The sequence below is a fragment of the Papio anubis genome, chromosome 5 (genome assembly GCF_008728515.1).
Source record: "Papio anubis isolate 15944 chromosome 5, Panubis1.0, whole genome shotgun sequence".
Classification (NCBI taxonomy): domain Eukaryota; kingdom Metazoa; phylum Chordata; class Mammalia; order Primates; family Cercopithecidae; genus Papio; species Papio anubis.
Genome location: NC_044980.1, coordinates 164,559,545 through 164,573,275, shown reverse-complemented (window position 1 = coordinate 164,573,275; position 13,731 = coordinate 164,559,545). Strand labels below are relative to the sequence as shown.

Genomic DNA, 13,731 nt, shown 5'->3' with positions numbered 1-13,731 from the left:
CTGCCTCCGACTTACCTTTTATGAATTAGTTCAGGCATCCTCTTCCTTTGAGTGGGTTAAGTTCATATTTGTGTGTGTATGTATATATATATGTGTGTGTGTGTATGTGTATGTGTTATTTACATTGTAAGTTTAAGATTCCCTCCTGTGAGCTCCTGGAGGATAAAGAGAATGTCTTAATTGCTTTACTATGTGCAGATAGATACAAGTTGAGATAAGTTTTTTGCTTAATGGAACAGTATATTTAAGCCACTCAACTTGGTTACTTCAATCATGATGACAGGAGTGAGAAGAAGCTGGTAATGATTCTGTGGGAAGTGGATTAAATAAAAAGATTGGTGGGGGGGGGGAGTTATAGAAAACCTGTAATAAGGCAGATTTCTAAATCAGAGGTTATAACATTAGAGAGATGATTAACATAAAATACCTCTTTGGAGAACTTTTAAAAGAATTGCTTCTTTGAGAAGGAATCAGGGCAGGAGATTCAAAACAATCTCATCTAAAAACAGACCGAAGTTAGCTTTTGTGAGTTCTTCAAGTGAGCCAATCAGAATACAAGGTGCCTGCAACCACTTTTTCCTTTTGATTTGTGGTTCCTATGGCAATAGGAAGAAAGCCTAGGACATTTTACTCCTACCTCTTTTAATAAACTTTTTGCTTTTGAAAAATGCCAAAAGAGATTATTCTTTTTGTCTTTAATGACTTATAGTATTTCTCAGCATAGTGGCTTTGATTTAGGTTTTTTTTTTTATTATACAGTGGATATGGCAAAAGTAATAAACACTGTCAGCTTCCCTGGCTAATATTATTTTCTTCAGCTATAGAACCTATAAATATACAGTCTAATTAGGTATTAGCTGTTAATATCACAACCCATTATGAATCATTTCCTGTTCTCTGTGAACAACCCTAAATTAGACTATTGATCATTACAAGTAGCTAAATAAGAAATTATAACAAATGTATCTTGGCAGTTTTTGACCCTCCAAAGTCTTCTGTTAAGTATCCCCACTATGATCCTCCTGGGTTGTTTCTCTTGAGCTCAAGGCTAAAGTCTTAAGAGGAAAGAGGCTTAGTGTGTATTGTTGTTGGCTTAGTAAGCAGGTCAATAAGTGTTTGTTAAAATTGGTAAATACCCATGGTATCAGGGGTATTCTTCAGACATATTTTAGCAATATGAAAGAACACTGTTCACTTAAAAAAAAAAAAGACAATCGTCTGTACTGTGAATTTAGCTAATATGAAGGAATCTTTTCATTATTCAGTTAAGCAATCATCGATAATAGTTATTCTCGAATGATCAACATGGGTTTCCAGCCATGTCCCTAAATTAAAAATTTGAAGGTTCAAGAATCACAGCCAGGAGCTCATGCCTGTAATGCCATCACTTTGGGAGACCAAGGCAGGCAGATCACCTGAGGTCAGGAGTTCAAGACCAGCCTGGCCAACATGGTGAAACCCTGTCTCTAGTAAAAATACAAAAATTAGCTGGGCATGGTGGCAGGTGCCTGTAATCCCAGCTACTCGGGAGGCTGAGGCAGGAGAATCGCTTGAACCTGGGAGATGGAGGTTTCAGTGAGCCAAGATCATGCCACCACACTCCAGCCTGGGCAGCAGAGCGAGACTCTATCTTAAAAGAAAAAAAAGAATCAATTACTGTTGTGGTCTTAGCTGTATTTTAATGCTGTTAGGTTGATGAGTGTGGAACTTTTATTTTTATCCATTATTTTCAAATTGAATCAGTGTCCTCCTGATCTATTAGATCTAAGACCTAAGAGGAACCTACCTTGTTTTGGCTAGCAGGTACAGACTTTCTTACTAAAAGGTGGGTGTATTTCCTAGAATAGCATTTTCTGTTGAGTAGAGACAATTTTTGAGCAACGTGGCTGGTCACTTAGCTTCAAAGTAATTGTTGAGTGTGAAAGTAAGCAGTTGTAATACCTTTTAACCACTGTCTGTGCTCTTACCAAATGGAAAATAATACTCATCTTGAAACTGGAAGTTACCAGTTCTGGGATGATCTGAGAGTTGAGACTTCTGATTAGTAGATATTGGCAGTTGCATCACACACCGGCTTGGGTGCTGCCTAGGACTGAGCTGTCTCAGTGAAAAGTACTCTTGCCTCAGACCTGGGTTGAAATCTTAGCACCAACCCAGCACTATGCGATTTTGGATAAGTAAATTACTTCGTCTCTGAGCCTGTGTTTCCTCTTCTGAAGGGGAAAGTAATGTCTATTGTGTAGGATTATGGTGAAAATGAGATGAGATATCCTTTATAATGTATTTAGCATGATGTTGGCATCCAATAAATACTCAAGAAACACTGGCGTCATTCTTTATATCTTACAGTATCTACCATAGATACTATGAAGAGAAAATCTTGGAAATCTGACTCTCAGAGGGTCTTTTAAAAATCTTTTTCTGAATATACAAGTTAAATAACCAGCTTCAAAAAGCTTTGAAATGTCAGATTTCTAATAAATGGCTAATATTTTAAAATCAAGTTCACCAAAAATTTTCTTTATGTTGATTGTTTCCCACATTTTTATGCGTATTGATTAAATCATTAAATGGTTAAAAAGCCTTGGTAATATCACTATTTTTCTAATTTGGATTTAATTGCTTCACCTCTAATCTAAAATCAGCGGTGGGAGGTTAGACTAAATAGTCTTTAAAATGCCTTCCTGTTCTCACAATCTGATTTTTTTGATTTACTGAATGTGAAAAATTACCTTTTAAAAAGTTTTAGATTCCAAGTTATTAGCAGAATCTAATCAATACCTTATGCTTTCGTGGTTTGTACCCTTTGAGGCAAATACTATCAGCCCTTGCAGAGGGAAGCTGACTTTTTACTGAATAAGTAAAAATTGATTTACATACGAGCTTTCGTGTTAATTTGATATGAGTTGCTGAATCCAGATGTAATCCTTTTGTTGTTGTTGTTGTTGAGACAGGGTCTCACTCTGTTGCCCAGGCTGGAGTATAGTGCTGCGATCTTGGCTCACTGCAACCTCCACATTCCAGGCTTAAGCAATCCTCCCACCTCAGCCTTCTGAGCAGCTGGTACTATGGGTGCGTACCACCATGCCTGGCTAATTTTTGTATTATTTGTAAAGGTGGGGTTTCACCATGTTGCTCAGGCTGGTCTCGAACTCCTGGGCTTAAGTAATCCCACCACTTTGGCCTCCTGAAGTGCTGGGGCTGTAGGTGTGAGCCGCCTTACTTGGCTAGGTGTAGTCCTTAAACTCTCTTCTTTGCCCATCCACTTGTGATGTATGCTGATGTAAGTATTCTTTTATTAAACATGGATGAGAATGTCTCTGGATAGAGAGTGTTTGTTGTAGTGGAAGAAAATCAGCTTGCCAGGTTTAATTTACTAGTCCTAATTCTGCCATCAGTTATCCCTTATTCCCCTGCACCTTGGACAAGTTGCTGGGGTTTTTTTTTCTTTTCTTTTCTTTTTTTTTTTTAAAGGCAGTCTCACTGGGTTACTCAGGCTGGAGTGCAGTGGCATGATCTTGGTTCACTGCAACCTCTGACTCCTAGGTTCAAGCAATTCTCTTGCCTCAGCTGGGATTACAGGTATGTGCCACCATGCCTGGCTAATTATTGTGTTTTTAGTAGAGATGGGGTTTCACCATGTTGGCCAGGCTGGTCTTCAACTCCTAACTTCAAGTGATTTGACTGCCTTGGCTTCCCAAAGTGCTAGGATTATATGTGTGAGCCACTGTTCCTGGTCTATGTCATTGTTTTAACAAATTCGGCTCTCCTTTCCTTTTTAATTAAAAAATTTTTTTTCTTAATTGAAAAAAAATTCCATGGGACTCTGCTTGATATCTCTTTCCTGATCATCAGTTTCCTCATCGTAAAATAGAATAATACCTATTTTACAGGGTTATTGTGAGAGTTTACTATTTCAGCTGTCTAGCACATAATAGAAGCTTGATAAATGGCAACTACTTTCATTATTTTATGCAAACATTTATTCAGCATCTTCTGTGGTTGGCACTCTGATATGAAAGTGTTGAGGCAACAAAATTTGTGTATCTGGAGTTTCAATGATATATTGCCACTGTATTGGCTTTGGAATAAAGGCACACCTTGGAAGTGTGTCATTTTCATTGCTACCAGAAGGCTGCTCAATTTTTAAATTCCATTTGGTTCCTCTGATTTTGTATTCTTTAAATACCTTTTCTGAGTAATCTCAATATTCCTTGTATTATAGGTGAAATGTAGAACTAGTAAGTGGCAGATACTAGATAGGAACCCAGGTCTCTCTGATGTCAAGCAAAGCTATCTTTGTCCATATTGCAGTTGGGTGATCACAGAATTTATCCACGAAACCAGAACACTTTTGAGAGTGAAAGTTATGAGGGGACAATAAGTGTCATCCAGGACTGTCTCAGGCAAATGAGGGTGTTTGGCTATTCTATTTATAGCTAGAACAAACAAGTTTATGAGCTTGGGTCCAAGACTTCTGGGATGTTTTGATTGAACCCAAACACACACCTTTAGTTTTTTTGTTTACATGAGTATTGATTTTGCCATAGTAAATTAATTGACTTTAGATCTGAATGATTGAACAGTGTGGTCTAATGGTTATTAAGTTTACATTATGGTCTAATGGTTATTAAGTAGTAGCCATAATACATGTGTTCATTTTTATATTTTACTTTTTTTCTTAATTCCTTTAAAATCAGCAAGCTTTTAAAAGAGGATGGGAAGAGGTAAATGAAATAAGCTTTTTAATTCTTAGTCATGTCAGACGAACTTTGTAAACAGAGTCTAAAATGAAAATCATAACATTCCAATGTTTTTCCTTTGGGAAGATGGAAATGTGTTGACACTGAAAATCAGATGCATTTAAAATCACCTCTTTTATTGCCTTTATCTATCAGTCTGTCACCCATCTTTCTTGTTCTTTTTGCCTTATTCTTTAGGTCTCCTGTTCTTTTACCTTAGGGAGGTGCAAAACTTGACTCACATGATAAAAGTTGGGGTGATTTAAGTTTTCACAATATCAGCATCATAGTCTTGTGGAAAGAGTGTGGGTTTTGGTAGCAGACAAACCAAAGTTTGAAATTCTGGCTCTCCCCTCCTTTGTTGTGTGTCCTTTTGCCAATCACTTAACCTCTGAGCCTCGGTTTCCTTACAATCATATGAGGATTGGAGAACAAATGTAAAGTGCTGGGCAAATAGTAGGTCCTTAAACAATGATGACAATTATGGTTATGTGATATGGACCAGAAACTGTGGCATTGATGAAATTATAGTCAACAATCTCACCACTAATCTTGTTTTGCACTCAGACTTTCACAGTTCCCTTTGGTGGGTTTTTGTTTAAACATTCTCTCTCTCCCTCTTGATTCTATTCACTGTATCCGGAAAAATTAGTGGTTGGCAGCAGAAACCTCCTTTCCATAGAACATCAAGTGGGCCCTCCCCCAAGGTTTCAGTAAGTTGTCTGGGACCATCCCTAACCTCCAAATTGCCAAGGGTGCACCCCCTGCCCCAACTAACATTCAAGTTGCCTGTGTGAAGGAGTGATTTGTTGCGGCCTCTAACTGCTTCTTCTCTTCCTTCCTTTTTGTCATCCTGCAGTGTTCTGTGCCAAGGTCTTTGTGGCTAGGCTGCGCCAACCTGGTAGAGAGCATGTGCGCACTGAGTTGCCTGCAGAGCATGCCCAGTGTCAGATGTCTCCAGGTGCCTTTCTTCTTTCTTGTTGTAAATGTGTTTTTACGTATGCCATGAACATTTGTTGAAACTTGCAGTAGTGTGTTTAATCCAATGTTAAGTCTGCTAAATGTTCTGTGTAACCCTCTGCTTTCCTCTAGCCTGGGTGCCCCACATGGAGGAGTTAGTACCAAGAGGGGCCCTTCTGAGCAAACGGGTCTTTGGCTGGGCCCTGTCCTCCCCTTTTCTGCTCCTGCTTTTTACTCTTTCCCCCTCACCTTGAGGTTGTAATTCTCATGTTTAATAGTTGTGCATGTGCCAAAAAAAAACTCCTGACATTTTCCATTTGGCTACCTTTAACAGTTCTTTGTTGAGTTGGGAGGGTTTCGTAATTAAAGTGGTGATTTTTCTATTTTGAAACTCATCCTTTTGGCTTGCTTTCTCTCCCCTCTTCAAAAAAGGAGCGGGGAGGGAATCACTACTGGCATAAAGCCTCAAATTGAAGTTTATAAAGATCATAGCTTTATGCTGCCAATAATTTGTCAGTTTGGGCCACCTCCCAAAGGCCAGATCTGACACCTGTCCTCAGGGTCCACCCAGTTTTCCAGGCCGAGGCCGGCAGAGAATTCCACAGATAAAAGTATAACTTTTTGGGGGGTGGTTGGGAAAGGGTTGCTGAGGATAGAACTGTTAGCAGGAGTGCAGCTGGTGACCCTCTCTTGTTGGGGTGACTTCTAAGAGAGCCAAGGAAGAAAACATTATAGCTTTATTTGTGAAGCTCTGTTTAGAGCAAGCATGTGTTTAATTAAGTATGGTTTCAGTAGCAATATTCAGTTTTCATCACTGCATATTCCAGACAGTTTGATATATCTTTAAAAAGCCATATTAAATTCCTGGCATCCGGTTGAGACTGTCCTGTTTTAGGAAAACTGTAAAATTAGGCATTGAGTTAGAGGGATATTATTGATGGTATGGATGCCTTCACTGTTTTCAAGGTTATCTTTCTATTCATGTTTACAATTTTTAAATGGAGCTGGGGAGCCAGGAAGGAGGAAAATGTTCTTCATATTGGGGTCAGGCATTTTATTTACTTATTGGCAAACATTCAGAGTAGCACTGGTGTGGTTATTGATTCAAATTGCTTTCTTTGGAAAATGGTACTGGAACCTCACTAATACAGTTAACTGGAGAGCGAGTTCAATGTAAGGCCCAGTTGTCTTTAGATTCTGTATATAAAGGTGGGTTACAAGTCTTACCTTACAAGAACAGGGTGCTTCAGTGAGGCTCAAAGTGTAATGAATATATGTTTACTTTTGGAAAAGCAGCTTCTGTGCATGCGATGTAATTTTAACAAAAATGTTCTTGGAATGGCAGCCATTATTGCATGTGCTCTCCTTGATGCTATATAATGGATATTTGCATTATTATAATAGGTGTACATTTTTGTCTCCATTTTTCTGGATTAAAAGGCATGTTACAGTTGCTTTTTAGTAGGCTGACCCAGTTTTTTGCAGAACTGGAAATTCAAGAAGGGGAAAAACTATAGTTGTTAGTGAGGTCTTGAAGTGCAGATTCTTTTTATTGCATTCAGTTAAAAGTAATTGGCCAATGGAAGGCATCATTCAATATATTTTAGTAACAGTATTGTGAGTTCTCTGGAGGTGGGGTGAGTGGGAGGAAGTACGGGTTCTTACCTTGTTGAAAATGGAAATCCAAATTTGTTAAAAGTTCCTTGACTCATCTTTCTTAGTGAAACTCACTTAAGAAGAAAAAAAAAAGATTTTTTTTTTTTGCCTTGATTGGGCCTTATTTCAGTGAGTGGAGCAATATTGTCTTTAGAGATGTGTAGAGTATTTTGTTTACTTAGGTTTAATTTTTGCTAGTATATAATTGAGGGTATGCAGCACAGTAAAATGAACCAAGTACTCAACTGATTGGCATTAGCAAATCATTACTCTGTTTTGTTCCACATGTGAATGGAAAGTAAATGTATTAATATTAATGAGCCTGGAAGACTTCCTTCCTCTCTACTCATTTAAGTATTACTTTAATGCCAGCATTTCTCCCCTTTACCTCCAGTCTCCAAACAGTGCTAAAATTTCGTATCTTAATTTGGGTTTGGGCTCTCAAAGTCCTGTTGCTTATATGCTACATCTTTGGTTTATTGCCAAGATGACTCTTCCTTTGCACACCTCTTAGCAACCTCGTATTAAGCAGGCCTGAGAAGAGAAGGAATAGTTAGGCTACCTGGAGAGAACAGAGCCTAGTTCTTTCCTGTTCTCTGAAGTTCCATGAAAGAGTTCCCCTTAAAATTGTCACAGTGGACCCACTGATAGTTGCAACTTGAGCCCATTGACCTGTCTATATGACTGTATTTTAGTATACCTTTTGAAAAAGCAGGAGGGAAGATAGTACTTGCCTTAGGCATAATTTACCTACTCCAGTTTCTGCCATCGTTGAGAAGGGAAAATAGATACCAGAGACTTAAAATTCACTCATTACTGTTACATGGTGCTTCACATACATTAGCTTTATGACAACCCTGTGAGGTAGGTAGGTGTTCTTATCTCCAATTTTCTGATACGGAAACAGTCTGAGGTGACTGTTTGGCCCAAGATAATGTTTACATAACTGTAAAGTTACTGGCATATGAATCACATACTTGCCTGATTCCCAAACTGGTTTTCTTTCGTCTACTCTGGAATGCTGCTTTTGTAGTTTTCCATGTTAGTTTTATTTGTAGAAACCTCACTATTGATACCTGGTGTATGGTTTATTTAGTTATTAATATTATTTATTTGAAAATAAGAAAAGAAAAACCTGCCAAATTCCATAGGAAAAAAAATTGCCATTCTTTTTGCCAAAATGAGCTCTTCTGAATCTTACAGCTAGTGAGGTTCCTGAGTGGACTTTCTGCAAACTTAATTCCATAAATATTTACTGAGCAATTGGTATGTGCCAGGGCCTCTATTGGATATCTCTGAACCAAGCTGAACTGAGTCAGTATTTCATTTGCCTCAGATGTCCTGATTCAACCAGTTGATTGTTATAGCAAATAATCAGGAATTCAGACCATGTGGATTATAGATTTGCCCAGATTCCTGTGGCATGAGAATCATACCAATGTTAATAATAGTATCTATCATTTATTTTCCACGTTCTTTCTATGTGTTGGACTCTAGGAATTGGATTATCTCATTTGATCTTTTATGGAAAAGTTATCTATCTTGCCATTTTTGTATATGAAATTGTAGAGGTGAATTGAGCTGCCTAAAGTTACACGTTTATTTAAGTGGCAGAACTGGGTTATGAACATAATCTGGATGACTGCAAAGTCAGTGCTCTACTTACCAGTCTGTAGTGACAACTGCCATTTTAACTTGCAACTGCCATTTTTAGGTTGAAACAAATTCGCCTTAATTTTTAGAGTTAGAAATTTAAAGCCAACATACCAGTGATGTAATAGACTGGCAAATTGTCTTGGGAATGTCATTTGCAACCTCAGCTGGGGGATAGTGTTAGTGATAAGCCTTTTGCTGGAGTAGGACTGATTACTTGGAATGACAGTGAGGCTCATGTGAATTGAGTTTGAGTGCCTCCTTCCAAGCTCTAGTGCATATAGTGCTGGGCAGTAAGTAATGCAACTTCTTGACAGCTGCCTTTCTTGTTTCTTTTTTTACTTGTAATAAGTGTAGTGAGCCACAGTGGTCTGAGAATGCCACAGAACTTATCACAGCTTTTGATATAAGAGGATATTTTTTAGAGGAGGGAGATAGCTTGGTAGAAAGAACCTTGGCTTTGGTGCAGACAAACCTCTATTTTTGTCCTGTTCCTACTACTTAATGACTCTGTGATCCTGGGCAAGTTACTTTATTCTCCTGAACCCCAGTTTCCTCATCTTTAAAAATCATATAGGGTTTTTATGAGGTAGAGAAACAAAATTGCCACCTCTTACTGATTCTTACTCCTGTGGGGGATGAAATCAATTTTTTTTTTTTTTTTTAAATTTACTTGCTCCTGGTTCTCTATTTAAGAAGGAATTTCAGTCTTACAGTCTTAGATTCCAGGGGTAGGTAAGGATTAGCTGAAAAACCATGCATATGATAAGGCAGCTTTTGTTCAGGGTCGGTCTGTCTTAGGTCAGACATGGCTGTTTGAACTCATTGCCTCTTGTCTGTTTTCTAATGAGCCTTAGGGATTTGTCATTTCTTGTTGATTATCCTAATTATCCTGTAGCACCCTGGGTCTGATAATGTGAACCTTTTGGTTTGCTTAGTGATAGAATTTGTAGTATTTTATAAACACTAAAACCTACATTTTTGGCTGAGAATAGTGGCTTACCCCTATAATCCCAGTGCTTTGTGAGGCCCAGGTGGGAGGATTGCTTGAGGCCAGGAGTTTGAGACCAGTCTTTGCAACATAGCAAGGCCCTACAAAACATTTTATTTTTGTTTTTTGTTTCTACAAAACAAAATAAAAAATTAGGTGGACATGGTGGCATGCACCGGTAGTCCTAGCTACTCCGGGAGCTGAGGTTGGGGAATCCCTTGAGCCCAGGAGTTGGAGGTTACAGTGAGCTATGATCACATCACTGCACTGCCGCTTGGGTAACAGAGCAAGATCCTTGTCTCTAAAACAGGGGTGTCCAATCTTTTGGCTTCCCTGGACCACACTGGAAGAAGAAGAATTCTCTTGGGCTACACATAAAATACACTAACACTAATGATAGCTGATGAGCTTAAAAAAAAAATTGCAAAAGAAAAAAAATCTCATATTTTAAGAAAGTTTACGAATTTGTGTTGAGCCTCATTCAAAGCCGGCCTGGGGGCCTGCGGACCATGGGTTTGCTCTAAAAAATACATAAATAGGCTGGGCGCGGTGGCTCACACCTATAATCCCAGCACTTTGGGAGGCAGAGGTGGGCAGAGATCACTTGAGGTCAGGAGATTGAGACCAGCCTGGCCAACATGATGAAACCCCATCTCTACTAAAAATACAAAAATTAGCCGGGTGTGATGGTGGGCGCCTGTAATCCTAGCTACTTGGGAGGCTGAGGCAGGAGAGTTGCTTGAACCCAGGAGGTAGAGGTTGCAGTAAGCCGAGATCATGCCACTGTGCTCCAGTCTGGTGGCAGAGGGAGATCCCGTCTCAAAAAAATACACACACACACACACACACACACACACACACACACACGTGTATATGTATACATGATAAAAAACACATCTTTCCTCTTTATAAGAAAATTTACAAAACAGAGTTTGAAAAAGAAGAAAAAGTCCATTGGTAGCCTGAGCACCTACCACCCAGAGAGAACATTTATTGCTATTTTAGGGCCTTACTTCCTCCTATCTATTTGGTAGGGAGGAATCCATCAAATTGTGCAGTTCTCTGTGTTATTCTGCTGCTGCTGATTTTAACAGTGGTATTTTTAATGCCCTGTGGAACCCCAGCTTGACTTTGGAGTCTCTAGAGGGATGAAGGAGGGCTAGCATAGTGCGCCTCCTACTTCGATCTCACTTAGGATGGCTCCGGATTTATCTATTCTACTTAATGGGGCTCTTAGGAAGATTTCATTTTTAAAATTTTCTCCTTATAGAAATAGCTAAACACACAAAAATAAGAGAATTATTCAACTTAACCTTGAACAATTTTCAAAATTATGCTAATCTTAAACTTTTCTTCAATTTTGTTTTTTCTGGGGCATTTTAAAAGCAAATCTAAAATGCCTCAAAGTTTTACAAACCACCGTTTCATGCTAGCATTTAAAAAATTTTAAACAATCTTCAAGAAATTAAAAATAAAGGCCAGGCATGATGGTTCACACCTGTAATCCCAGCACGTTGAGAGGCCAAGGCAAATGGATCACCTGAGGTCAGGAGTTTGAGACCAGCCTGGCTAACATGGTGAAACCCCGTCTCTACTAAATATACAGAAATTAGCCAGGTATGGTGACATTTCATCTACTCGGGAGGCTGAGGCAGGAGGATCACTTGAACCCGGGAGGCAGAGGTTGCAGTAAGCTGAGGTCAAGCCACTGTATTCCAGCCTGGGTGAGAGAGCAAAACTCCATCTCAAAAAAAAAAAAAAAAAAAAAAAAAAAATTAAAAATAACCTTTTTAAATAAAGGTTATAGCAAGACATATAAAGTTTCCTTTGACCCCAGGTCTCACTCCCCAAAGTATCATTTATCGGTTTCCCATTATCCTTTTAGACTGAAGCTTTAAAAATATGAATATAACCATATTATACATATTATTTTAAAATTAACATATATTGACCATCTTTCCATATCAGCATATAAAACCAAATAGAACTCTACATCATAGGGCTTTAGCATTTTTTTATTTTCAAAAAAATAGCCAGTTTTCTCTTTTTTTTTTTTTTTTTTTTGAGATAGGGTCTTGCTCTGTTGCCCAGGCTGGAGTGCAGTGGCAGGATCATGGCTCTCTGCAACCTTGACCGCTCAAGCTCAAGTGATCCCTCCCACTTCAGCCTGCTGAATAACTGGGACCACAGGCATGTGCCATGCCCAGATAATTTTTCAGTTTTTTGTATAAACAGGGTCTTGATATATTGCCCAGGTTGGTTTCAAAGTTCTGAGCTCAAGTGGTCCTCCCAATTCAGCCTCCCAAAAGTGATGGGATTACAGGTGTGAGCCACTGAGCCCAGTGTCTAGTTTTCCATTTGAAGGGCCTTTAGACTACAATTGGTGGTGTTTTTTTTTTTTTTTGGAGGGGGGAGTATTATAGGCACTTCAGTAATTTCATTGCGTATGTATCTTTAGGCTTGTATGATTTTTGTCTGTGGAATAAATTCCTAGGAGTGTAATTGCTTGGTCAAGGAATATCAGTATTTTATTATGACTTAACTAAATTATATAGAGAAAAGTTTGGTAATCTCTCCCTTCCAATCCCTTCCTCCCTGCTAAGAAACAAATGGTAACATTTCATTGTCTATCATTGTATATTTGTTCTCTTTGTTCATAGGAGGATATGCAGTTTGACAACTATGGGGATTCCCTCATTTTAAAAAAAGTTTGTTTTAAAATTTATTTATTTATTTATTTATTTATTTATTTATTTATTTATTTAAGACAGAGTCTCACTCTGTTACCCAGGCTAGAGTGCAGTGGTGCGATCTGGGGTCACTGCAGCCTCTGCCTCCCAGGTTCAAGCGATCCTCCTGCCTCAACCTCCTGAGTAGCTGGGAGCACAGGCGTGCGCCACCACGCCTAGCTAACTTTTTGTATTTTAAGTGGAGACGGGATTTCGCCATGTTGGCCAGGCTGGTCTGGAACTCCTGACCTCAGGTGATCTGCCTTTCTCAGCCTCCCAAAATGCTGGGATTACAGGTGTGAGCCACCGCACCTGGCCATTTTTTTTTAATAGAGAAAGTGGGCTCACCCTAGAAAAATCGCAATACAGTGTCACTTATTTGCTTTATTTATTTAATATTATATTATAGACATGTCCCCAAATTAGTAAAGTCTAACTCTTTCATCAATGATCAGTGGTACTTTTTTTTTTTTTTGAGACAGAGTCTCGCTTCAGCCCCAGGCTGGAGTGTGCAGTGGCTGGATCTCAGCTCACTACAAGCCTCACCTCGGTTTATGCCATTCTTCTGCTCTCAGCTGCCTCCCCGAAAGTAGCTGGGACTTCGCAGGCTTCCTCGCCACCTCAGCCCGCTAGTTTTTTGTATTTTTTAGTAGAGACGGGTTTCACCTGCGGTTAGCCAGGATGGTCTCTGATCTCCTGACCTTGTGATCCGGCCTGCCTGGCCTCCCCAAAGTGCTGGGATTACAGGCTTGAGCCACCGCGCCTGGCCATCAATGGTACTTTTATCATCCCTAGATTTTGGGGTTGGAGGCAAGAGTATAGGTAGGTTTTTTGTTTGTTTGTTTTTGTTTTGTTTTGTTTTTTCATTTTTGAAGTATAAAGTGTATATAGAAAAGTTCAGAAATCTTAAGTGTATACAGCTCAGTGATTTATCTTAAAGTGAACAGTGCTTTATTTTGATAGGTATGCCTAAATTGCTTTCATGGAAGATAGACCCGTT

The 13,731-nt window shown here is 39.0% G+C and overlaps 1 protein-coding gene across 6 annotated transcripts in view; it reads left to right on the top strand.

Annotated features, from left to right (window-relative positions):
- FBXW11 (F-box and WD repeat domain containing 11) overlaps positions 1-13,731 on the top strand; it is a 140,702-nt gene that overhangs the window by 43,104 nt on the left and 83,867 nt on the right. For 3 of the 6 annotated variants that reach the window (XM_021939950.1, XM_009209569.4, XM_021939951.2), the window contains one exon: positions 5,602-5,703. The exons of the other annotated variants lie outside the window; for them this stretch is intronic. In XM_021939950.1, the coding sequence (XP_021795642.1) occupies positions 5,602-5,703 (102 nt within the window). The remainder of the gene's footprint in view (positions 1-5,601; positions 5,704-13,731) is intronic. 6 annotated transcript variants of the gene reach the window in all.